At 42.1% G+C, this 27,081-nt stretch overlaps 1 protein-coding gene across 4 annotated transcripts in view; it reads left to right on the top strand.

Moving 5' to 3' along the window:
- POU2F2 (POU class 2 homeobox 2) overlaps positions 1 to 27,081 on the top strand; it is a 110,867-nt gene that overhangs the window by 28,612 nt on the left and 55,174 nt on the right. For 2 of the 4 annotated variants that reach the window (XM_075190757.1, XM_075190754.1), the window contains exon 1: positions 2,129 to 2,654. The exons of 1 other annotated variant lie outside the window; for it this stretch is intronic. In XM_075190757.1, coding sequence (XP_075046858.1) covers positions 2,555 to 2,654 — 100 coding nt within the window. In that variant the 5' untranslated portion in view covers positions 2,129 to 2,554. Of the gene's footprint in view, positions 1 to 2,128; positions 2,655 to 27,081 lie in introns of those variants that run through there. One more of the 4 variants, XM_075190758.1, reaches the window with a different exon arrangement.

Below are 27,081 nucleotides of genomic sequence, written 5' to 3'. Positions count from 1 at the left end.
GCTAAAATTCCAGGGGATAAAAAAAAATAGGAGAAAATGAAGACAGACGGAGGGAAGAGAAATAAGGGGGAAAAGAGATGAAGACAGAGGTGAGAAAATTGTGGGATAGAATAATAGGAAAAGTGAAGGAAAGGCGTTTAAGGAGTTAGACTTGGAAAAATGCAGGTAGCATTAGAGAGGCAGGTAGTACACCATTGTGCAATAGGTGATGTGAGATAGGTGGGGAAATAGCTCGTAAATTATGACAGGTAAAGAGGTAATAGAAAAAGTGGGAAGAGAGAGTACTATTTAATAGGGGAGAAAGTAGAAATATCAATGTAAAAAAAGAGATAAGCTCTTATGTATATTTTATAAGTGTACGTACAAAGCAACAGATAGTGTTTGTGATTCGGATAGAAAGAGTGTTTGTGATTAACCAAAAATAGCCAAATATACAGAAAAAAGAGAGGTACAGCAGCAGACAGGTATACTAAAAAGCAGCGAAAGAGGGATGGAGAAATAGACAGAGGGTAAGAGAGAGGCAGAGAGCCGTGTCTGGGGGGAGGGGATGCAGTATCGATCCATGCGGCTTCCATCATTTTGTGACACAGAATGTCAGATGTGCTGAGGTCCCTTTAACTCCTTCCCTTCCAGTCCCCCCAACCAACCCCCCCCCCCCCCCGCCCTCGCCCCCTCAATCACTCCGTACCAGCCGCTCGATGAAAGAATTGATTTTCTTTTTAGCAACTCAAATGTACTTTGTAATGAATTAACTCCCGTTCCTGCACGCTGAGGAGCGGAGCGAGGGAACCAGGCAGTGAGAGAGGAGAGTAAGGGAGAGCTAATGAGAGGGAAGCAAGGGGAAAAAGGGGGGCAGGATAATCAAGGGGAGACAGAGAGAGAATGTGAAAGGGGAAATGCAGAATCTGGAGATTAGGAAAGGGGGGTGATGGGAAGGTGCGAAGGGATAAAGCCAGTAACCAAACATGGGAGACTGTGCTTCCAATGGGGAACACATTATGTTACAGGTGTACAAATGATTGTACACAGGCTCGGAATGGAGAATGGAGACGTTCGTGGAATGGGGGTAGTTTAAAAAGAAATCAACAAGGACTGGTAGTAATAAAAGTGTAAGAAAGGAACAGGTAGAAGAGAGAGGAGAGAGATAAAGTTAGAGAGAGAGAGAGAGGATGGAGAGGTGCTCGGGGATAATGACAGGAGAGTGACAGGGGTCCCAGATAACTGCAGAAAGGTGACAATGTGAAAACACTAAGAAAAGAAACAGCTGGAGAGAGTATATCTGAAAAGCTGGATATACAATGTATACTAAGCGAATTAACTGCAAAAGTGTCTCCCACACTCTCTAGGCCCCTCTCTCAAGTCTAAATAATAGTGATGGAGGCAAATGGAGCCATAGAAGAGTTGGTGAAGGCATAGAGTATATTATACGTTGTCAGATGTAGAAACTGAGGACTAAGCCACATAGCAAAGGACAGGATAGTGCGGGGGGGGGGGGGGTAGTGTGAGCCAGCCGGGCACAGCCAGGCAGCACTGGCTGCAAGACTGCATGAAGGGGACGCAAGTATGAGACCATGTGGGTTGGCATGGGACAATGCGTGAGACAGCACGGGGCAATACGTAGCAGCGTGACACAGTGTGAGACAGCAGGGTACAATGTGAGACAGCAGGACCCGGTGTGAGACATTGTGAGATAGTAAGACCCCCACGGTTGTGTCACCTGTCACCTTACACCATGTTCCTGTTTGCATGTAGGAGGGGTTACATTAACCCCTTTCAGCCTGGGGGGTGTGCAGTTCATCCTTACACCCTTTGGCACGGAATGGGTGCCCCATAGCTGGGGGAGGAGCCCCCTCCATTTAGCCTTGTGTTCTGTCCCTGCTCTCTCCTGGAAATCTCCATTATTCCAAGGGAAATAATTCCTTTTGTGTGCATGGAATGGACCTCGGGGAGGAGGGGGGGTGAAGAGTGGACAGGGTGGAGGGGGGATAAAGGGGGAGTGAGAGGTGGTCAAAAAGGAGGGGGGGAACCTGGGCATCAGGGAAAGGGGGGGTGGAGAGGTCTGTGAGGGACGAAGGGGTCGCTTATACAGCTGTCATCAGACAAGGAAGAGGGGAGGGAAAGAGAGAGGAGGAGATATTGTGAAGTGTAAGACGGAATAGCCAGGACTGGCAGGCAGTGTGTGCTGCTGTGCAAAAGAGAGGGGGGGCCCTTTTGGATGCATGGGGGCCATATTGTAAAATTAACCGGCTCCAGAGAGAGAGAGAGAGGAGGAGAGCAAAAAAAAAAAAAAAAAGAAAGAAAATACCAACAAAACACACACTAAAAAAAAAAAAAAAAGACTTTAAGCCGGTGACTATCCGAGAGGTGGAGGAGAAGACATCGGGATCCTGCAGAGCATCCTTTCCCCGGGGCTGATACTCTGCCTGTGACCCCCCAATCTTACCCCCCCCCCTCTCTCTCTCTCTCACACTCACACCCTCCCTCGGTCACTCCGCACAGCGCAGCCTGGCCTAATTCCTCGGGTGATGAGAGCTGCCTGCCGCACGCTGCTGCTATGTTTCTTCCGCTCTCCGTCCCCTTTCTGTTTCAGCGAGCCGGCTCCGACCACACCACATGGCCCTTTAAGTCGCCTGCCTCCCTGGCAGGTGCTGACGGTAAGCTGAGAGCGAGAGGCAGTGTGTGCCTGGCTGCCAGACCCCGCTGCTGCCTTTTATTCATGTTTGTATTGATCCCTGGCTGTCAGAGCAGCGGATTCAGCTCTTCTGGTCGATAGAGAGAGAGGGAGAGGGGAGAGGGGAGAGAGAGCTCCGAGACTGGGATGTTTTTGGAAATGACAGGAAAGAATTTAGGGGGGTGGCGGGGTATCCCCGAAAAAAAAAAAAAAAAAAAGGAACCCCAGGCTTACCTGCACATTTTTTTTTTTTATTATTATTATTAGGACCCCCCCCCCCCCCCTCCACCAAATACAGAGTTGGAGTTGGCTGGAAGGTGTCTCCCTCTTTACTAATGTGGGAGTCCCAACCTTTTTAGAATAATTAAGGCTTATTAGTGTAATTGGGAGAGACATGGGTGGGGGCAGCTCGAGGGTGGCATTTGGTTGGAGAGAAGCAGTGGGTGAAATAATCTCACGTTAAATGGCAAGAAGAGAAGATTATTAAGCATTCTGTAATAATTTAGTTACACGAGCAGCTCGTCAATGCTTCTCTCTCATCTGCAATCTTGTGATTGCAAAATACTTTGTCACACTTAACATTTCCTCCTGTGTACCTCAACTTGTATGCCATGTTCTGGGGGGGGGGGGGGTGCAACTGATTGAATGCATGGATCAATGACTTATCCATTTCTATAGCTCATGTACATGTGATTTATTTTTTTTATAACTGTAGTTGTGGGGCATTGGTACTGTGAAGATTTTCCCTTCCAAGTGTTTTGTGTTTGCCATAAGTAATTGTGTATGCATTAAGGTATAGGCTGCTATGTTATGAAATGTCGGTGTATAATACATTTGCTCCTCATCTGGAAATACGTAATAATGTTGAGAGATAAAAAAAAAAATGATTGCTCCTATATTGTTACCTGGAGGCACTGTATGTACCTTAACGTATTTGAGGGGGGGTACAGAATTTATATATGTTTCGTATGTAAGGAGCTAGTGGGTTAATAATTATTATTATTATTATTATTATTATTATTATTATTATTATTATCAATATTGCTATAAATAAATTAATAATTTATATAATGTTGTAAAATGTTCTACAAATATTTGGTTTTATCTGTACTATAACTGACATTATCAAACATACACGTAGTGAATTATATTACTTTATTAGGACCAACCACATCTGCTGAGTGACCACTCCTTGTATGTTGGGCAGTGATTAAATATATGCTTCTATCTATCTATCTATCTATCTATCTATCTATCTATATCTATTATGCACATTCTATCACACACATAACACGCACTTTCACTATCTGACATTAAGTATATTATTTGTGGTCCATGTTAGGGGAATTCCTGTCTCCTCTGTATTAGGCCTCACAAAGTACTTATATAGGTAGTACGTTATTTATTTGCATCTATCTATCTATCTATCTATCTATCTATCTATCTAGCTATCTATTCATACAAACATACCTGTCATTGTTGGTACGTGTATATTTAAAGGGCAGTATTTTTTCCTGGTGTCTTGGGCTGAAGCCTGAGTGATTTGGAATGGTAGATATGACCCTATGCTGTAGGCTGTCTATCTACACATAAGCATCTTCAAATGGCTTTTTAATAGACTAATTACATTTGATTTTGCAGTGGTTGTTGAATACGGCCTCCCCATTTAAGGGGTTTAGGGAAAAAGCTTGAGGAAAACCCCCCCCTTCCCCTTCAGATTATTACCAGATAAAGATCTTGGTTATTGTCCAGGAATGGGGTGAATAAAATGTGTTGGGGTTTTTTTTTTTTTCTTCCCAAAAAAACAGACTTTGATTAGAGATCAAAGTTTTCTATTTCATCTCTTGTATTTGACGACTCTAGAGGTGTCGAGTAAGATGGCGGTGCATGAGTTCACTGTACAGCGATTTCATGTCACTGACATAATGTTAAGAAACTATAAGGTGAAATTAATTAATAGAAATAGGTTCAGGCTTTGTATATGGCAACGACAACTTCACTTATTAGATTGCAAGCTCTTTAACACCTCCTACTTGCTCCCGAGATTCTAAACTGTTTGGCACATCTGTTCTATAACAGTTATATTAAAATATTTCCTGTGGAGCACTTTTAATTGTGACAATTTCTATTGATCGCATTTACATATCCAAAATACTAATATCTGATCATCTTTATTCTGTTCAGGAAGAAAATCACTGCAGGTCGGTGCAAAATACTTGTTAACAAAAAAAAATAAAATAAATCCCAAACAATTCTGGAAGCCATGCTGTTGCAGTATAACCTACTATATTCGATAAGGTTCAAAGCTGCCACCATAGAGATTTAACTGAAAAAACCCTTTTAATAACAGTGGGGATTTTCAGTTGAAACCGCCATTTCTGCAGCCATAAAATACAGTGTAAGACATTAGAAAAGTTTGTAAATATTTTGTTTTTTTATGAAGATAATTCTTTGTATTAACTATTCCATGATATTTTATAGATTTTACATTCCAAGTTAACCTATGTTATATTTGTTAATTATTTTATTTTTTTTGGCCATGCAATAATTAATTGACGTGGTCTGACTGTTTTGTAAGAATGTCAATGAACAGATGAAGATGTTAGCCATTAAATAGTATGTTATTGTTTAAAATATTAGTCAAAGAGTTTAACGAGGTGAATGGTCTGTGTGGATACACTATGTGAAAGTATAGGCAATATGGGAAATGGAGACAGGATTTTGGGCGGGAAGATGTTTAAAACTAGGGGCACAATTGTCTATAAAATCTAAACTCGGACTATTGTCTGAGGTAAAATTTTCTTGGCAAGGGTGTCATCTTTTAAATATTTGGGGAACGGATGAAGGGAAAAGAAGGACAATAGATGAATGCAAAAAAAATCTATGCTAAGACTTCATCGTCTTCTGGCTTTGAAGAATTTCATCCCGCGCAGTCAGAAAATGGCTTTATAGCGTATGGGAAATGGTACCACAGATCAGTCCTTGTTATTGACTTTGAAGTGGGTGAATCTGGCAGAAATCTCTTGGGATGTTGTAAATTTTTTTGGGGGGGCCCAGGCTCAACTAGAAATACCATCTTCATCGGTGGCCAGGTCCGCCGTGGTAGAATTTTTTCATACGGAGGTGGCTGATCAATAAGCGTATATATATATTTGCAGATTGCATCTATGGTGGTAGCTAAGGGTCTCAGATGTTGGGTACAGCGTTTCCTCGGTCTCCTTATACATACCATGAAATGCAATGAACATTTCAGCACCGTGGGTCATGAAGTATGTTATTTTTGTCTTGACTTAAATTAATTGATACATGACAAAGAACAAAACCCCTGCTCTCCGCAGTGTGAAAATTATTGATTATTAATCTAATCAATTGAATTAGTGCTGCTTTAGCCAATCACATCATCTGCCACATGGGACCCTCACTTGAGAACAGTTAGCGTTCCATATTTATTACTGATATATATATATATATATATATATATATATATATATATATATATATTTATTTAAATACATATTTTTATATATATATATATATATATATATATATATATATATATATATATATATATTATATCTATATATAAATATATATAGATAGATAGATAGATATAATATATATATCTATACGTATAGATATGTATAGATATATATAGACATATACATATATATATATATAGATAGATATATAGATAGACACATAAATATATATAGATACATAAATAAATAATTATATATATATATATATATGTTTATCCAGAATACTCAGCAGTTTTACTTCTATAGTTTTGTACATTTGTATTGAACATGTATGAAGCGCACAGCAAATTTTTGCTGCATGTTTGAAGTGCATAATTGTATATGTAAATATAATGGAATGTTAAGTATACTTACATATTTGTTTCACTGAATTAAGTTTAAAATCCTATTGCTATTGAAGACATATTAACCACCTAGATTGGTTATATTTTGCAGAGACATTTTACATGCTGGTGGGATTAGATTATAGTACGTCACAGATTGGTTATACACAGCATATTAGCTGTGCAGTGGAGGCTATCAGACCACATATCTTCTGCACAATATTTATACATGCAGCAGTAAATATACTAACTTCATCATAGTCATAAATTAACTGTGAATATTTTATGATAACTGCTCCTACATGACATTTAATTCATTCAAGAAGTATACCTTCTTTTAATCAGGGCATGCAACTTTTTCTCCTGAATAATGGGCCATAATACATAATATGTATACAGTCATTTATTAATTAACCACATTTTATTGTAAATTTGTAGTGTATTATTCTTATATTTACAGCACATTTCTCTCCCCGTGTACGTTCTGTACATTTTTTGGAGGAATCTCTAGATCTACAGGTGCTTAGCATTAGATGTAAATAATCTTTTATAGCCTCTGAATATTTAGTTTATATTAGACATACAGCAAATGTATTAATGGAGTATGATAGTGGCATATTTATTGTTACCTAGGTAACAGTTATCATTGTTTACACGTTACCTATATATATATATTTTGCTGCAGTTTTGCCACAGTTGAGGGTGAAATTGCAGCGGGATTGTTGTCATTTTATAGATGTAAACTCATGTTGGTTTTTGTGCAGATCTACGCTGGACAAATTATCAAAAATATATATATTTTTGTCAAACGGAGGCATACAGATAGTTTTTTTTTTTTAAATATGTATCAACTGTTTATTAAAAGTGAATCATGTTTTTAGGCTTCCAATCCTGTGCATCTGATTATTAATGATGGTTTATAGTATAGGAATATATATTTAAGCCCAATAGAATTGGAAAAATTGAATTAAGCTGTTTTATTACACATGGTGGAAACCATTAATTATGCATATTTAAAACTTTTTTGATTATTCAAGTGAGCACAACATATAGACGGTATTATATGAAGTTGAAAGACTTGCAGCTAAGTCTGTGACCTTGAAATTTTGGGAACGTACCTGCAAATTTGTCATGAATTTACTGCAGAGTTTTGATACACTGCAATGTATACATACATTTCACACTTAGAATGCTACTAAATATAGGCATTTAACGTTTACTAATTTTCTGTAGCTGCTTAAAATGTGTATTATCCACACCTCACCTGTTAGGTGCCTTTCAGAGCAGGGTTAAACAGCCAATCCATAGCTCCCATCACCCGAGCATCACCTGCAAGATAGAGGGCTCAGAATTAGAACATAACCTGTACGATAAACTTGTAGGGGTGCCACATTTCTATTTTGGAGCCGAGGTGATCAGATTTCAGATCACCAATCAGTATTAATTATTCCAATTATCATTTATATAATGCCAATATATGACGCAGTGCTATACGGAGCTTGTCCAATCATTCATATCAGTCCCAGTGTAGGTTACAGTCTAAATTCTCTACTGCACACACATACACACACTAAGGTCATTTTTGACAGATGTCAACTGAACCTACCAGTACGTTTTTTGACTGTGGGAGGAAACCCCGGAGCACTGGGAGGAAGCCCACGAAAACACGGAGGAGAACATGCAAACTCCACACCGCACCCTGGTCAGAATAGAGCACCCCAGCCATGCGAGGCAGCAATGCTAACCACTCTGTCACCATGACACCTAATATAATTGTGCCGGTATGGGCGATTCTCCTAAATCACTCAAGTGGGATTCAATTAACCAAATTCTCTGGTCAAATGCTGTCAGGTCTGAATTGGTTGTGTAAAGTATTTAAATATTAGTGCATTATACACCTCTAATTCAGGTTTATATCTATACATGCAAACAACTTTATAGTCCTAAATTATTTAAAAATATTCAGCTGCTTTCCATAATGTCTTATCACGGCCATCTAATTTTACGCCATAGTCTATTAAAATGTCTTTATTTCGGAAGTAAAAACTTTCTGTTAGATCCTTTGAAAATATTTTATTCCCATGCATACTTAATAAGATAGACAAGTTTACAGTGTTCCTCTATACTTTTCAGACAGGATCATTTCCTATACTTTGTTTTGAATGTGTTGTGCCGATTCATTTTGAAACAAAGTACATAAAATAGACTATATCATGTGTATTCTGTTAAAGAGGCATTTTATTGTGGCAGCAAATAAGCCACGCCCACCTGCGCTCATTAGCATAAATAGCGACGGAATTGGCAGGAAAAATGGACGATGTAACGTTATAGAAGACAACCGTAAACACGAGTTTAGGAAAAATGTCTCGGTCTCCTCTTTTGTAGGATTTTTTTCCTGTGTATGTGGAAATAGATATATGTACATAGAGAGAATGTTGATTTTATCTATCCAACATGAATATATTATTATTATTATTATTATTATTATGACATTATATGCAACCTCTTTACATGGTGTTACTTTAAACGTCGCTTACATCATGTGACTCAGCATTAGTAGAAGGCTGGACGAAGATTGCCGTATACATATGTATTACAGGGCATTCTATAAGTAAAAGGACAAATCTTGGACTCTTTGATTAACACGACTATAACGATTAGCGGACAGATAATTGATTTGGAATGCTCTAAATGTCACCAGTTGTCAAAAACGAAACAAAGGGACGTGTTTAACTAAATGAACAGTACATTTACCCCATTGTCCTAATTATTTCACGCACCCACTGCCCTTTGTGGTATTCAACTTCAGTGTCTGTCGGGTTCTAAATGTTACAAATCACGTTATAGCTCTTCCTACTTGTATCTCTGCCCCTCTCACTTTTACCCCCCTCACTAACAAGAAGTTTTGCAGATTTCTCCCAATGTAGCGCTCATTCAAGCCTAATTAGAGTATTAGATGACTCATGATAGTTCATACATCACTTGTATTGATTTTATGTTTTGCTATTACGTTGTGTACATAACGGCGTGCTTGCTTTATCTTGTGTGCCCGGTGGTGTTAAAATTAAAATCAGGGATACTGTGTTATGCAAAATTGCTGTGACACCTACGAAATCCAAGAACGCCCTCCAGTTAGCCCTGTATCCACTAGTTGCTGCTCACTAAAATCAATTGGGGTAGTTTGTGTTAATACCATTAAAGGGGTCATCCGGCACAGTGGTCACAATAAAGCTTTATTTGTATAGCTATGAAGCGACAGTGGTGCCATGCTGCAGGGGAATGAGTGCTATTCAGTGCTTCAGGTAAGAAGGTGGGGGCACTCTCCGAAATACTTTAGACAGGGGGGAGGTGAGATTGAGAAGGGTCGCCCTTTAATATCTTGTGTATTGCATGTATAATACTGTCAGATTGTGACGGATTGAGCTGTACGCCGGACACGGTGCCCATGTTGGAAGTCATCATCATCATCACCATTTATTTATATAGCGCCACTGATTCCGCAGCGCTGTACAGAGAACTCTTTCACATCAGTCCCTGCTACATTGGAGCTTACAGTCTAAATTCCCTAACACACATACAGACAGACAGCGAGAGAGACTAGGGTCAATTTTGATAGCAGCCAATTAACCTACCAGTATGTTTTTGGAGTGTGGGAGGAAACCGGAGCACCCGGAGGAAACCCACGCAAACATAGGGAGAACATACAAACTCCACACAGATAAGGCCATGGTCGGGAATTGAACTCATGACCCCAGTGTTGTGAGGCAGAAGTGCTAACCACTGAGCCACTGTGCTGCCCAAAAAAATTTGGTCTCCCCGTCGGGGAATCGAACTCCGGTCTCCCACGTGACAGGCGGGGATACTTACCACTATACTAACGAGGAAGTGACATGCATAATCCGTGTGCATTGTATATACCAGTGTTGGCTGACCTGTGACACTCCAGGTGTTGTGAAACTACAAGTCCCAGCATACCCTTCCAGCAATAAGCTGCTATATATTGGCAAAGCATGCTGGGACTTGTAGTTTCACAACACCTGGAGTGTCACAGGTTAGCCAACACTGGTGTATACTAACAGTATAACCTATGTATACCTAGCCAGGGGAGGGCTGGCAAATTTTAGTTTCACTATGGAGCCGGCCTGGGCAGGGGCGCAGGGGAGGAGCAGATGCCCCCCTGCCCAGCCTGTACCTGGCCCATTGGTTATCACCTGACCAGTAATAATCATTAATAGGGCAGCAACATAGCAGAGATGGCAAAACTGGTATTTTTGTGGTTCTCACCTTACTGGATTATAAGTAATAACAAAATGGGTTCAGCAGTCTTCTGGGCATTATATGTATATGGAATCCATATCTATGTGATATATATGTATATCGGTAGTGTACAAGGTGAATATACATTTATTATCGTAGCCAGGGTTGATAAATTAAATTCTGACAGACTTTTACAGACAATGTTTTATAATCAGTATTAAAGGTACAATTTATGTTGTTTTGCTTAGACAAAAGCACTAACAAATTAGCTGTCACAGAGCCATGCAGAGTTTTAGTTTGTCTCTGCAGAACTCTGCACCTGTAGCTTTGAAATCCATTCCTACTACAGGTATAAGCATAGATTATTAACACATTATCCTGCCCCTTTGGGTATCACTTTATCTTACTTTATGGGCAACATAATCACTTTCATTTACATTACATAAGCAATAAGTTATCCGTTAGACTCATTTCACATAAGTCTGCTACCCGGGGTTATAAAACATAACTATACAGTTATCTCCTATTTCATGTATAAGTTATTCGTCTGTTTCTCTCCGGTTAATCTTCCGCTCGCTTCCCGTTTGGGTCCCACAAATCTCGGCCATCAGCCCTCTGCTCTTCTTTCAAAATCACCTTCCCTTTCTGTAAACTAATAAACCTCTTTAATACAGCTTTTAAAGCCTCTTTCTGTATCACTATAAAAACAGAACTGGTAGAAAATCATGTGTAAATGTATCGAGCTGCTGACAAAATACATTACATTTTTCCAACGGCGTGAGCGGACAGATCTATCGTTTCCTTTAATCATGTCCCAACATTTAATCATTATGGAAATCAGTCAATATGTTAATAAAACACTAAAACCACGCTATTCTGCCTGTGTTTTCCAAGTGGCTACATAAATACATAAATACATCTATTTATTTATGACCCGGTGTAATATAATTGCAGAATGCTTGGTATACAGTCAGCAATCAGTATTTTCTATTACGATTAAAGTCTTGCACAGAAATATATCACGGACATATTGTTAGACAGGCCTATTTTTTTATATTATATTGATTTTGATGGGTTGAAACAAATGAAACCTAATGAATTCAGCAGATATACTTTGCTCTGATCTTATATAAGGATTCTACACCGCCCAACAAATTTCTTACAGTTTAAAATCAGGAAGTCACAATGTCCATTTTATTATTTCTAAACCTGTAGAATGAGTGGTACGGCAGTGACCGTACATGTGGCGGCTGACCCCGTGTGAGTTATATGTAATTGCTGGACAGAAGAATTGTGACTAGGGGATGTTGTGCGAAATTAGCTTCCATCACTGTCATCGTCCGTAAATGTAAAATTGATATTAAGCTGGGTGCACACTACAGAAAATTTCTCCCGATGCGATATCATTAATGATTTTACCAATTACTGAAAGTCCTGGTCAGTGTGCAGATTCATGTGTACACATTATACACGTTTTACAAGATTAACCTTCACATCTGTGCTCTTCATCTGTCATAACCATCGGCTGAAAAGATGGCGACTCTGTAAACTCTATGGAGATCTGTCTACACTGCTGGTCGCAGGCTAGTGACACAGGTGCTTTCAGAGAGCGCAGGCTAGTGACAGGGGCTTTCAGAGAGCGCAGGCTAGTGACACAGGTGCTTTCAGAGAGCGCAGGCTAGTGACACAGGTGCTTTCAGAGAGCGCAGGCTAGTGACACAGGTGCTTTCAGAGAGCGCAGGCTAGTGACAGGTGCTTTCAGAGAGCGCAGGCTTGGGACAGGTGCTTTCAGAGAGCGCAGGCTTGTGACAGGTGCTTTCAGAGAGCGCAGGCTAGTAACAGGTGCTTTCAGAGAGCGCAGGCTAGTGACACAGGTGCTTTCAGAGAGCACAGGCTAGTGACAGGTGCTTTCAGAGAGCGCAGGCTTGTGACAGGTGCTTTCAGAGAGCGCAGGCTAGTGACAGGTGCTTTCAGAGCGCAGGCTAGTGACACAGGTGCTTTCAGAGAGCACAGGCTAGTGACACAGGTGCTTTCCGAGAGCGCAGGCTAGTGACAGGTGCTTTCAGAGAGCGCAGGCTAGTGACACAGGTGCTTTCAGAGAGCGCAGGCTAGTGACACAGGTGCTTTCAGAGAGCGCAGGCTAGTGACACAGGTGCTTTCAGAGAGCGCAGGCTAGTGACACAGGTGCTTTCAGAGAGCGCAGGCTAGTGACACAGGTGCTTTCAGAGAGCACAGGCTAGTGACACAGGTGCTTTCAGAGAGCGCAGGCTAGTCACACAGGTGCTTTCAGAGAGCGCAGGGTAGTGACACAGGTGCTTTCAGAGAGCGCAGGCTAGTGACACAGGTGCTTTCCGAGAGCGCAGGCTAGTGACAGGTGCTTTCAGAGAGCGCAGGCTAGTGACACAGGTGCTTTCAGAGAGCGCAGGCTAGTGACAGGTGCTTTCAGAGAGCGCAGGCTAGTGACACAGGTGCTTTCAGAGAGCGCAGGCTAGTAACACAGGTGCTTTCAGAGAGCACAGGCTAGTGACACAGGTGCTTTCAGAGAGCGCAGGCTAGTGACACAGGTGCTTTCAGAGAGCACATGCTTGGGGAACCTGTTGCTTACACTGTGTTTGCACAGCAGTGTTCATAGAGCATATAGATGATCGTGAACCTGTGTGTCTCTAGAATGAAGCTACTATACCATACCTGTCAACAGTCCTGACTTGTCAGGGTCAGTCCCATTTTCTAACAGTCAAAACAGTGTGTTGTATCATAAAAGGGTGTGGCCTGTGAGCTCCTACTAGTGGTGGGATCACCTAGGAAAATATTTTCTTAGATGGTAGTGCAGCTTTAAGATGCAAGTCTTATTTACAGCTCGTTACACTGCAACAGTCAGACTAATATACAGCTCCACCTACTGCTTACACTGCAAGTCAGACTAATATACAGCTCCACCTACTGCTTACACTGCAAGTCAGACTAATATACAGCTCCACCTACTGCTTACATTGCAAGTCAGACTAATATACAGCTCCACCTACTGCTTACATTGCAAGTCAGACTAATATACAGCTCCACCTACTGCTTATACTGCAAGTCAGACTAATATACAGCTCCACCTACTGCTTACATTGCAAGTCAGACTAATATACAGCTCCACCTACTGCTTACACTGCAAGTCAGACTAATATGCAGCTCCACCTACTGCTTACACTGCGAGTCAGATTAATATACAGCTCCACCTACTGCTTACATTGCAAGTCAGACTAATATACAGCTCCACCTACTGCTTACACTGCAAGTCAGACTAATATACAGCTCCACCTACTGCTTACACTGCAAGTCAGACTAATATACAGCTCCACCTACTGCTTACTTCAAGTCAGACTAATATGCAGCTCCACCTACTGCTTACATTGCAAGTCAGACTAATATACAGCTCCACCTACTGCTTATACTGCAAGTCAGACTAATATACAGCTCCACCTACTGCTTACACTGCAAGTCAGACTAATATACAGCTCCACCTACTGCTTACATTGCAAGTCAGACTAATATACAGCTCCACCTACTGCTTATACTGCAAGTCAGACTAATATACAGCTCCACCTACTGCTTACATTGCAAGTCAGACTAATATACAGCTCCACCTACTGCTTACACTGCAAGTCAGACTAATATACAGCTCCACCTACTGCTTACACTGCAAGTCAGACTAATATACAGCTCCACCTACTGCTTACATTGCAAGTCAGACTAATATACAGCTCCACCTACTGCTTACACTGCAAGTCAGACTAATATACAGCTCCACCTACTGCTTACACTGCAAGTCAGACTAATATACAGCTCCACCTACTGCTTACATTGCAAGTCAGACTAATATACAGCTCCACCTACTGCTTACACTGCAAGTCAGACTAATATACAGCTCCACCTACTGCTTATACTGCAAGTCAGACTAATATACAGCTCCACCTACTGCATACACTTGAACAGTCAGACTAATGTACAGCTTCACCTACTGCTTACAATGCAAGTCAGACAAATATGCAGCTCCACCTACTGCTTACATGGCAACAGTCAGACTAATATACAGCTCCACCTACTGCATACACTTGAACAGTCAGACTAATGTACAGCTTCACCTACTGCTTACAATGCAAGTCAGACTAATATACAGCTCCACCTACTGCATACACTTGAACAGTCAGACTAATGTACAGCTTCACCTACTGCTTACAATGCAAGTCAGACCAATATACAGCTCCACCTACTGCTTACATGGCAACAGTCAGACTAATATACAGCTCCACCTACTGCTTACATGGCAACAGTCAGACTAATATACAGCTCCACCTACTGCTTACATGGCAACAGTCAGACTAATATACAGCTCCACCTACTGCATACACTTGAATAGTCAGACTAATGTACAGCTCCACCTACTGCATACACTTGAATAGTCAGACTAATGTACAGCTCCACCTACTGCTTACAAGGCAACAGTCAGACTAATATACAGCTGCACTAATTCCACACGCTGCCACAGTTAGACTTTTTAATTTATTAAACCACTACTTTGTAACATCTTCTCTACTACACTGCTCCCCAATCTATTTGCCCTGCAAAAATAAGTATACTACGCTGACCTATTAGCCGTTGGCATTGGCACATGTTGTGACTTGTAGTTCTGCTGGAGAGCCACGGGTTCCCTACCTCTACATTACAGACACAACACCTTCACTACGGAGGTCAGAAGACGGCTAGTAACGGCGCACACATGTGTATTATTTGTCAGTGAAATACAATTCCATTTTCAGGCCTCTGCTCTTTCTGCTGGCGATTTATGTAACTCTACTTTGTGGCCCTTCATGCATGAAGGTTCCTCTATGTTTATACTGCCCTCTGTTTAATGTATATTATTTATTGTCTAATCCTAAACTGTACGGTGCCCTTCCATAAACAGTATTAATAATTAGTTGTAATCTTTTTGTCTGTGAGCTACTTGTCCTGATTGTCCATTAAGCAAAGTAGAATTACTCATTGTTTGTGTTTCAGGAAAATCATACAATCCTTTCTTTAGGAGACAATCTAGAGGCCAGAACATAATTTAAGAACAATTACTGGAACTTGTGGACATTAATAAATATCAGAAACGGTGTTTTTTTTGTGATGCTACTAATAATATGAAAAATTTTCATAATTGAAACTTATATATTTCTGTGATAATACATAGCTAAATCTGTCCAACATGCTGTCTGTTCTGTCTTTTAGAGAAAACAGTTATTGGTTAGGAGGATTGGTTGATTCACACACAGAGGAACTGGCAGTAATTTCACCACAAGCTAGATGACATGCTTTGCTTTATCATTTGAGCTTTTTGTCATGGGAGTTGAATTACTTGATTCAATTTCACTGTTTAGCAAAGCTGCAGTGCTCCTTACAAGCATTTCAAATGTGGAGTTAAGTTCTTTAAAATACTTGCCTTGCTGCTAGCGAGTTAATCTTATGCAGTTCTTTTTGTTTTACTCTTTAAGGGTTTAGCAGATATGTAAGAAATAAGATAACAGGTATTGTCTGAGCCTGTAGACAATCAACATCTACTAAAACCTAATGCTATCCCTTGATATAACTTGCTAGCCACCATAGTTTTAGCCCTGGAAGTGACCTCCGAGAATTGATTGGATTTATTTTTTTTATTAACTTGTCAATTATGAAATCAGTTTAAATGAGGATATATTTTTTTTTTAGATTTCGATGGCATATGTAGATAGCCAGTATGTTCTTATTATGAACAGAAATCTATAAATGGAAATGATTGTGTCACAATTCCCAACTTCTTCTGATTTGCTGCAAGGTAGTCTCTGTGAATATTAGAATGCTTTGATTGGCTACAGGTTGGTTAAGTCATGTGATCATTCTAACGCTTTTACACCGGTGTGGCATTAAATGAGCGCTTGCGTTTATGATAGGGGAAATTAGTGGAGGATACTGCATGAACCCCAAATACGTATATTTGCGGTGAATGCAAGTAAATGGACAAACGGGGTCAGAATTAACCTTGCTGCAACTTCAACACTCCCGTTAAAAGTCTAGTAGAAGCATTTTGGCTCCAGCGGTTATAAGGCCTTATACAGATTGGTTTTAGCTATGCCAAGTTCATCGTCTTTTACAGACGGATGTTGCTGAGAAGAAAAAATGCAATTACAATAGGCACTCACATAGTGGGGCTAAAAAAGACAATGTAGGACCATTTTCTTTAGTGGTGATTGCAAGCAGCTGTTGGAAAATCAAAGAAAAGAACCCTAAATAAATAATCAACACATTTTATAATGAAAAACCTAAAAAAAAAATATTCACACAATAAAAATAAGGCACAAATATGTGTATGAATTAGGGAAATTGTCCCCTTTCAGTTGGCACATGTTTAATAATAAACCATATTTAACATATTAGATCTGTAACTCCTCATCTTTTAAGACTTGATAACAACCTGACAATTATTTTACTTTTCTTTTCACTCTTTTTACCTAGGAGCTGACTAAATTCAAGTATTTCTTTTTAACGTGTATTTATAGTCAACAAAACAGTCTGTATTATTGACATTTGTAATCTCATGAGTTTACACCTAGGCATCCTTTGAGGCCAGAGAATAAACTATTTTCTCCTCCATCAAAGTAGGATTCTTTACAGTACGAGGAGTGAAAATGGAATGGTAGAATAGAAGGCACTATTTTGTTTTGGAGGATTATGATTTGTTTTGGTGTCAGAGTAGGCGCTGTTTTTTTTTTTCACTTCCAAAAAAGATAAAATTGAGAAAGTTATTTTTTTCCATATATTATAATATATTATGAAGAATTTGGCTTTTGGCTGAGTCTAAATGGAAGGGACTACAGGGTCTAGGTTACTTGTTTTGGATCATCACAGAGGTGATATGAAAGAGCCTTGATAGACGATATACTTATAGTTAAAACGTACTACAAGAATGACAATATTGTAATATGTTAAAATAGAAGATGTTGTTTGTGCTGCCTAGGGCTCAATTTGCTACTTGCAGAGGATGGTAGCATAGTCTCTGGGGCTCATTTGTGAATAAAACCCAAATTCCGAAGGCTCAGTGCATTTCTGCCTGTCCGTAGTTTCTAATGCTTGATCAGTGACTGAAATGCATCTATCGGTAAAACGTCACCTGGAAGTACTGCCTGCTCTTACATGTGGAGTAACAACTTCACTGCAGCCTTTTCTTTTTTACCTCCTAAATATGGATTACTAGAACATTGTTTATGTCTTAAATAAGTCATGGAAGTAAGAGGACACCAGGACTGACTTTATTACATTTTTCCTTACATTTGTTTGGTGCACAGTAGCTGCTGACGTCCTACTGAGTTGGTGCACGGTAGCGGCTGACGTCCTACTGAGTTGGTGCACAGTAGCTGCTGACGTCCTACTGAGTTGGTGCACAGTAGCTGCTGACGTCCTACTGAGTTGGTGCACAGTAGCTGCTGACGTCCTACTGAGTTGGTGCACAGTAGCTGCTGTTGTCCTACTGAGTTGGTGCACAGTAGCGGCTGACGTCCTACTGAGTTGGTGCACAGTAGCGGCTGTCGTGCTACTGAGTTGGTGCACAGTAGCTGCTGACGTCCTACTGAGTTGGTGCACAGTAGCGGCTGACGTCCTACTGAGTTGGTGCACAGTAGCTGCTGACGTCCTACTGAGTTGGTGCACGGTAGCTGCTGACGTCCTACTGAGTTGGTGCACAGTAGCGGCTGTCGTCCTACTGAGTTGGTGCACAGTAGCGGCTGTCGTGCTACTGAGTTGGTGCACAGTAGCGGCTGTCGTCCTACTGAGTTGGTGCACAGTAGCGGCTGTCGTGCTACTGAGTTGGTGCACAGTAGCGGCTGTCGTCCTACTGAGTTGGTGCACAGTAGCGGCTGTCGTCCTACTGAGTTGGTGCACAGTAGCGGCTGTCGTCCTACTGAGTTGGTGCACAGTAGCGGCTGTCGTCCTACTGAGTTGGTGCACAGCAGCGGCTGACGTCCTACTGAGTTGGTGCACAGTAGCGGCTGTCGTCCTACTGAGTTGGTGCACAGCAGCGGCTGACGTCCTACTGAGTTGGTGCACAGTAGCGGCTGACGTCCTACTGAGTTGGTGCACAGTAGCTGCTGACGTCCTACTGAGTTGGTGCACAGTAGCGGCTGACGTCCTACTGAGTTGGTGCACAGTAGCTGCTGACGTCCTACTGAGTTGGTGCACAGTAGCTGCTGACGTCCTACTGAGTTGGTGCACAGTAGCGGCTGACGTCCTAACAAGTTGGTGCAGAGTAGCAGCTGACGTCCTACTGATTTGGTGCACAGTAGCTGCTGACATCCTACTGAGTTGGTGCTCAGTAGCAGCTGTTGTCCTACTGAGTTGGTGCACAGTAGCTGATGACGTCCTACTGAGTTGGTGCACAGTAGCTGCTGACGTTCTACTGAGTTGGTGCACAGTAGCGGCTGACGTCCTACTGAGTTGGTTCACGGTAGCGGCTGACGTCCTACTGAGTTGGTGCACAGTAGCTGCTGACGTCCTACTGAGTTGGTGCACAGTAGCGGCTGACGTCCTACTGAGTTGGTGCACAGTAGCGGCTGACGTCCTACTGAGTTGGTGCACAGTAGAGGCTGTCGTCCTACTGAGTTGGTTCACGGTAGCTGCTGACGTCCTACTGAGTTGGTGCACAGTTGCGGCTGATGTCCTACTGAGTTGGTGCACAGTAGAGGCTGTCGACCTACTGAGTTGGTTCACGGTAGCTGCTGACGTCCTACTGAGTTGGTGCACAGTAGCGACTGACGTCCTACTGAGTTGGTGCACAGTAGCTGCTGACGTTCTACTGAGTTGGTGCACAGTAGCGGCTGTTGTCCTGCTGAGTTGGTTCACAGTAGTGGCTGTCGTCCTACTGAGTTGGTGCACAGTAGCTGCTGACGTCCTACTGAGTTGGTGCACAGTAGCTGCTGACGTCCTACTGAGTTGGTGCACAGTAGCTGCTGTTGTCCTACTGAGTTGGTGCACAGTAGCGGCTGTCGTCCTACTGAGTTGGTGCACAGTAGCGGCTGTCGTCCTACTGAGTTGGTGCACAGTAGCTGCTGACGTCCTACTGAGTTGGTGCACAGTAGCTGCTGACGTTCTACTGAGTTGGTGCACAGTAGCGGCTGTCGTCCTACTGAGTTGGTGCACAGTAGCGGCTGTCGTCCTACTGAGTTGGTGCACAGTAGCTGCTGACGTTCTACTGAGTTGGTGCACAGTAGCTGCTGACGTTCTACAGAGTTGGTTCACAGTAGCGGCTGTTGTCCTGCTGAGTTGGTTCACAGTAGTGGCTGTCATCCTATTGAGTTGGTCCACAGTAGCGGCTGTTGTCTTACTGAGTTGGTGCACAGTAGCTGCTGACGTCCTACTGAGTTGGTGCACAGTAGCTGCTGACGTTCTACTGAGTTGGTGCACAGTAGCTGCTGACGTTCTACAGAGTTGGTTCACAGTAGCGGCTGTTGTCCTGCTGAGTTGGTTCACAGTAGCTGCTGACGTCCTATTGAGTTGGTCCACAGTAGCGGCTGTTGTCTTACTGAGTTGGTGCACAGTAGCTGCTGACGTTCTACTGAGTTGGTTCACAGTAGCGGCTGTTGTCCTGCTGAGTTGGTTCACAGTAGCGGCTGTCGTCCTATTGAGTTGGTCCACAGTAGCGGCTGTTGTCCTACCGGGTTGGTGCACAGTAGCGGCTGTTGTCTTACTGAGTTGGTGCACAGTAGCGGCTGACGTCCTACTGATTTGGTGCACAGTAGCGCCTGCGGTCCTACTGAGTTGGTGCACAGTAGCTGCTGACATCCTACTGAGTTGGTGCTGTTGTCCTACTAAGTTGGTACACAGTAGCGCCTGTTGTCCTACTGAGTTGGTGCACATTAGCTGATGACGTCCTACTGAGTTAGTGCACAGTAGCGGCTGACGTCCTACTGAGTTGGTGCACAGTAGAGGCTGTCGTCCTACTGAGTTGGTTCACGGTAGCTGCTGACGTCCTACTGAGTTGGTGCACAGTAGCTTCTGACGTCCTACTGAGTTGGTGCACAGTTGCGGCTGACGTCCTACTGAGTTGGTTCACGGTAGCTGCTGACGTCCTACTGAGTTGGTGCACGGTAGCTGCTGACGTCCTACTGAGTTGGTGCACAGTTGCGGCTGACGTCCTACTGAGTTGGTGCACAGTAGAGGCTGTCGACCTACTGAGTTGGTTCACGGTAGCTGCTGACGTCCTACTGAGTTGGTGCACAGTAGCTGCTGACGTCCTACTGAGTTGGTGCACAGTAGCGGATGTTGTCCTTTTGTTCCTTTTTGGTTTGAACAACTATATAATCCACTCCTCACAAACATGGACTTTTGTAGTTTCTTCTCACTATATTAAATAAGGGTGTATCTAGATTCTCATATATAGTGGATTTTGCTATTGACTATTTGACATATGACCATGGATATCCGTAAACAATGGCCTTTTACGAGCACTCATGCAGTAATCCAAGTTTATAGCCCCTACCAGCTATTGTTAGCCCACAGTAGTTTATCTTACTGATATTTTTGTTGTCAATGGGAGATGGTCACGTTAATTACTGATGGTTTTGTGGATGGTTCCATTTATCATGAGTGTTTTTGTCACCTGCTTGGTTTACAGATAACCTATCCTTAATGTCTGTCCATGACGTGCCATCTCGTATTGACATTTATTTGGCCATAGACTAAAACTGCAAATTTGTTGACATTGGTACTAATCAGTTTACTTGTTCGCCCTTTCATGTAAAGAGCTTTGTACTTGATGCTAGATTTGTCCTTTTCAAAGTTGTCTCTTTGTTGTGTTATTGTTGTATGCTCTTCCTGCATGTCACATGACCTGTCAATCATTGCTGCAAAGATTGCCAGCTAATCTGACTGGTAAATGATAAAAAAGGAAGCTTGTGTCCTATGTATCGGACGTTCACATATAACCCGTGTTTATCATCGGCGTGAGGCAGGCTGCAACATACTCTGATTATCTGGCTACCATAAGGAGGCCCATTAGGCACATGATCTCTATTTCTCTGTCCTGACGTTTTGTAGGCGAAGCAGTGGCTGACACAGGCAGAATGGAGGAAAGCCTTAATGTAATTAGTTGTCGTTATTTCTTCCGGGATCAGCTTTGAGGAATAGCAATGTCAGATAGATGAGCTTACAAGAAAAGTTAGTGTGGTGTATGTTTTCTTGGCAATATAACCACATTTAGTCCAAGTAAACGTCGGTTGTAGGAGCTTAACAAAAAATGGAAACTACCTAAAAATTGTTATTATTTCTTTAGTTTTAAAGAGATCTGATATTTAGGATGGGAAACCAGATCAGCAATCACATGTATATAATCAGTGTTATAAACTGTGCATCACATTACGAGTTACATTGTTGTCGTCCAAGTGACAGGAGTGTGATTCCGAATTTAGGCATCCATCTGTTTTGCTGCTTATAGAATTTATAAACATGTATTTTAGTCTGTCTGTCTTCAATTCTTTATTTAATTCACACCTAACTCCTCTGCCGCCGTTCCCTCTCACCCACAGGCATCAGCCCCGTGTACGTATCTTCCCCTCGCTTTGGATCTCTCTGTCGCGCTCTATCTGTTGACATCTTTCCTCCTCCTCCATGGTCCCTCCTTTGTTATCCAGGGGGGGTTCCTCTGACCTGTGACCCCTCCTGGGCTCTCCATGCCGTAAATGACATGTTGTGTCTCAGACTCACAGCTTGTGTCCCTCTCCCAGACGCCGAGTGACGGACAGCTTCGCCCATTGCTCAAATTGCACAAGGGCAGCAGAGGAGGGGGGGGGAGTCGGGGGGTAAGCAGAGCACCCAGGGGAGGAATGAGGCAAAAGGTAGTGGGGAGAAGTCCCAAAGGAGGTGACAGCGCAGGAGGTGAAGGGGACAGAGTCCAGAATTATGTCGAATGTCTTAGCGTCTTTTCCGTCATAGGTAGAGAAAATAGAGAATGAATATATCTTTATAGATAAGCTATACAGATGAGAACTTAGGTGACAAATGTGTAACTATCAAAATAGGATGAGGGACAGTGAGATAAAGAGAGAGGGACATCTAGGGGTAAAGGAGAGGCACAATCATGTGAAGAAAGACGAGTGAATACATGCATTTCCGATATATGGTACAGGATGGAGGACAGTAAAACGGAAAGGACAGCAGCTACTGACAGACGTACACAAATTCAAGCTGATGAATAGAATGTGTTGCAGTCTGATACTTTACATCCATATCTCCATTTCTGCTCTTGTTGGGATATTGACACTATTGGGGGGATGTAATAGAGGGGCTGGCAGACTCTAAACCAAGGATTAACAATGCTAATGGTTCTTACACTATAGGAAAGGCTTAACTGATCGGCAGGGCTCAAAGCTAAGCAGATGCATCCCTGACCGGCATGTGGGTATAACGGAAGCACAGCCTATCACAGCTCAGCCCTGGGAAAGGTGGAACAACACTGAGATAGGGGTTGGGAAATTAAGTTACGTTTATATTTGTTTAACTGTGGGTAGGTGGAACGAGGCGCACAACGCGCAAATGCTCTATTCCAAATAAAGAATCCTGCTCCTTCTTACTTCACGCAGTGTGCGTATTCCTAGTCCATGTGTTTCCGTCAAAGCTCCAATCCTGTCATTGTATCACAGTGAAATGGGTGAGCAATCAGGTAAAATATTAGGGCGTGTGCGCACAAATGTTAAAAAACAAAAATAAACACTGTTCTAGCCACCATAATCTAAATATGTATATTAACATTTTAGGTAGATTATACAATCTCTCATGAGCATGGCCATTTCTACCCCTTGTTTTCATATCTGCATTTGTTTTGTATACTTTGTATGTCACTGTTTTATATATGTCCTGCTTTCCCCAATGTGGCACTCCACAAATCAACAACTATAATAATTATAGTAATAATTAAACAGGGAATAGAAAAGTACAATAGTATATCCCTATAACCTATCTTGGTTTCACACGTACTGCTTTCTATGGCAGCTGCTAGTAGTGGTACTCTCTATGTAAGCATAACGTATTTCTAAATCTCTCGTCACTCCTCATACTACTCCTCGTAGTACAAATATCGCTCACCTACCTACAAGATCCACAGCGCTCTTTTAATGTATTGTGAAAAATCATAATATTTTACCATCTTTAGATTATTATCAAGTCCAGAGAAGTGTTATCATTGCAAAGTTCTCAATGCTCCTCGGTGCTAAAATAAAGTTGGGGACAGGCCGTGACCTACTGAAGACAAGACCATTGGCGGGAGACGGTTTCTACAAGTAGTCTGCACTCATTAAAAGTTGAACATTTTTAAGTGTCATTTGTGATATCGTTTGTACTCACTGGAAGTCGAACCATTGGTGCCATTTCTGATTAATCATTAAGGTTTCTCACTAATTAGAATGTTACCGTATAATTCACTAGAAGTTCCAAGATGCCCTTTGGTTGTTGAAATGAGGCAGTAAATGTGTGTTAGCCATTGGCGGATGAGTCATTGGAAGGCTTTCTAACTAATTACACATGGAATCCAGCAGAACGTATTTAAAGACATCCTCCAAGCTGGGGATGTCTGTTTCTCTATAAGAGAACATTGTTTTTCAATGGGAAGTAATAGATCTCATTGGAATAAAGTCTCTCTCTCGTCGAGCAGGGGTCTCTTCGGAAGCTGAATCTTTGCCTCCCTCTGTAATTACACTGAAGCTCTCTGGAAGTCGCTGTCATCTATTGAGGCTCATTGTTTGAAAAGTAATCTTCATTATTGAGAGTATTTGAATAGCGGAAGGGTAAGCGACATGTGACCACCCAACTGTTTAAAGTAAACTACAACTCCCAGCATGCTCTACTAGATTTAGAGACTATTGGCTTATTAAAGTATGGCAACCTATTTTCATTGATAGAACGTATTTTGCTTATTAATAATTTATACTTTTAAGTACTGTCATTGGGAGGAAGTCTCTTTTATTGCAACCACAATAAAACAATTGAAGGTGTCCTTTTTGGACTGGTATTCCTAACAATCCGGCAGGTCATTCTTAAAAGCTGTCCCTACTTTTTTCGAAAGCAGTCTCTTTCATTTGATAATCAGGATCTTTGCTAGTAGTATTTTCTTTACAAAGTAGTCTTTTTCTCTCTATTCCACCGAAATCAGTTCATTGGAAAGCAGTCTCTCTTTTCTTTCATTTGTATGTAGCCCTTTGTTGGATATCTCTTTACATAATATTTTTCACATGAAAGCAGTCTCTTGGTTTGAAATATCATATTCTGTCCTTAGAAAGTAGTACCTTCTTCCTTTTGAAAGCACCGTCTCTCCTTAAAGGCAGTCCCTTTTTTCATTTATAAGCAGTTTCTTGCTTTCAAAGGCCGGATCATGCAGCGATTTGAAAGTGTCTATCATTCTTCAAAGTGGATATGTGGTTGGGGCTTCCGTGTGCTTGTAACATGTTTGCATGTTACATGTTTAAAGCTCAGTGGGAGAAACCAATCTCTTAGGCTCTCTCCTTCACTCTGTCTTTTGTCATCACGGTGTCTCCTGTATTGTCTCTCACTTCTGGTACAGTCTCTTGATAACCTGTTTCTATATCTCTCTGTCTCCCGGATTGAGTTCACCTGTCTCTACTGAGTGCCTCCCATTCTTACAAGCAGAATTATGCTAACAACCCTGTGTAATTTCGACCTCAGTCTCTTACACATCTCCCCTTCGAGTCTTATTCTTCTCTAACGACCTTTCTATCTCTGTTGTCCCTGCGTCCATCTTTCTCTGGAAAGGAATGGGTTAAAACTGAGAAACAGGGTTGCATTTGAGAACTCATTTTGTAAACATATGTAGGGACAGATATAGGCATCCTGTGGCTTGCCAGCCATTGCAGAACTACAAGTCACAGGATACCCTGGCCAGACAGGGCATCCTGTGACTTGTAGTACCATAACTGCTAGAAAGCCACAGATTGCCAAACCTCTTTGTAAGGACACCCCAGGTGTGTCCTATATGACAGTGTGTTGGGCCTGTGTGGAGTCCCTAGATTTGGTGCCTCAGGTGCGAATCTAACTTGATGAGCACACGCATTAATTGAAGTGGTCGCTGTCGTTAGAGGGGTAATCAGCGAACTAGCGGCAGAGAGAACGAGAGCAATAAAGCCTGGGAAGCAGGATTAGAGAGTAAGGAATGGGATCAGGGGATTACAGGAAGACAAAGTGATGACGAGAATCTGACCCAGACAGGTAGAGAGGAAAGGTAATCTGTGAGCGATTGGAGGGAGATTACTGTGCACTGTGTTTGTTTTTAATGAGCAGTGATTAGGAAGCTGTTAAACTGTAAATTGATTCTCCTGTGGTATAGACCACGAGACAATGACAGAGACTGACTCACCCAAGAGGAGAGACATACACACAAACGTTCAGCCAGGTATTAGTGACACATTGCAAAGTGTCAGATAGAATAGGTGAAGCCAGCACTCTAGGACGAGGGAGGGAGGACCGAAATACATTTACTTTAATAATGTGATAAAAGGATGAACGGGAAACTAGCAGAGGAAGAGGAAAAGTGAGAAAGGAGAGAAGAGTGGGGAGAACTGAGAGAGGCTCACTGAGTTGGAGTGTGAATGGAGAGGGAAGAGTGTGAATAAAAGAAGAGAGAGGATGGAAAGCAGGAGCAGCGGGGGCTGTGAGCAGAAGAGAGCCGCAGAGGTGTGGGGGGAGAGGAGGAGGCTCAGGGAAGCGGTAGTGAATTGTGCAGTGCAGTAGAGAACACCCCCCCCCCTCGAGCCCCCTCGTCACCGATCGATACAAGACTAAGCAATAAAGCATTTTCATTGTCAGATGCCCTGCATATAGTGACTGGTGTGAGAGAGCGGCTATAACCCCCCCTTCCACCTAATCTGAGCTGGAGAGCTCTGCAGCTTCAACACCCCCCTCAAGGCCTAGCTCACCCCCCCAGAATTGTACCCCCATCCCCCACCCCCAGAGCCTCCACCTTCCGACTCTTCAATAATTCAGAGCTAGCACCTTTTTATTACTCTATGGAGAGGCTGCTTCCACGTCCCCCCCCATTTTATTTTATTTTTTAAATCTTTTTATACCTTCCTTATCTGCTACGTTTTAATTACCCCACTTCCGATCCTTATTACGTACCCCTATATCTCTGTATCTGACTTGCCTTTTTTCCTTTTTCGCTCAATGTATTGTAGTTTTAATCTGTGTCTTCTACCCCATATTTCCTATATTTTCTCCTCTTGTCCTCCTTTCA

Source organism: Mixophyes fleayi, chromosome 11 (genome assembly GCF_038048845.1).
Source record: "Mixophyes fleayi isolate aMixFle1 chromosome 11, aMixFle1.hap1, whole genome shotgun sequence".
NCBI classification, from domain to species: Eukaryota; Metazoa; Chordata; class Amphibia; order Anura; family Limnodynastidae; genus Mixophyes; species Mixophyes fleayi.
The sequence above is the reverse complement of the archived record's forward strand: the minus strand, read 5'-3'. Positions and strand labels throughout refer to the sequence as shown.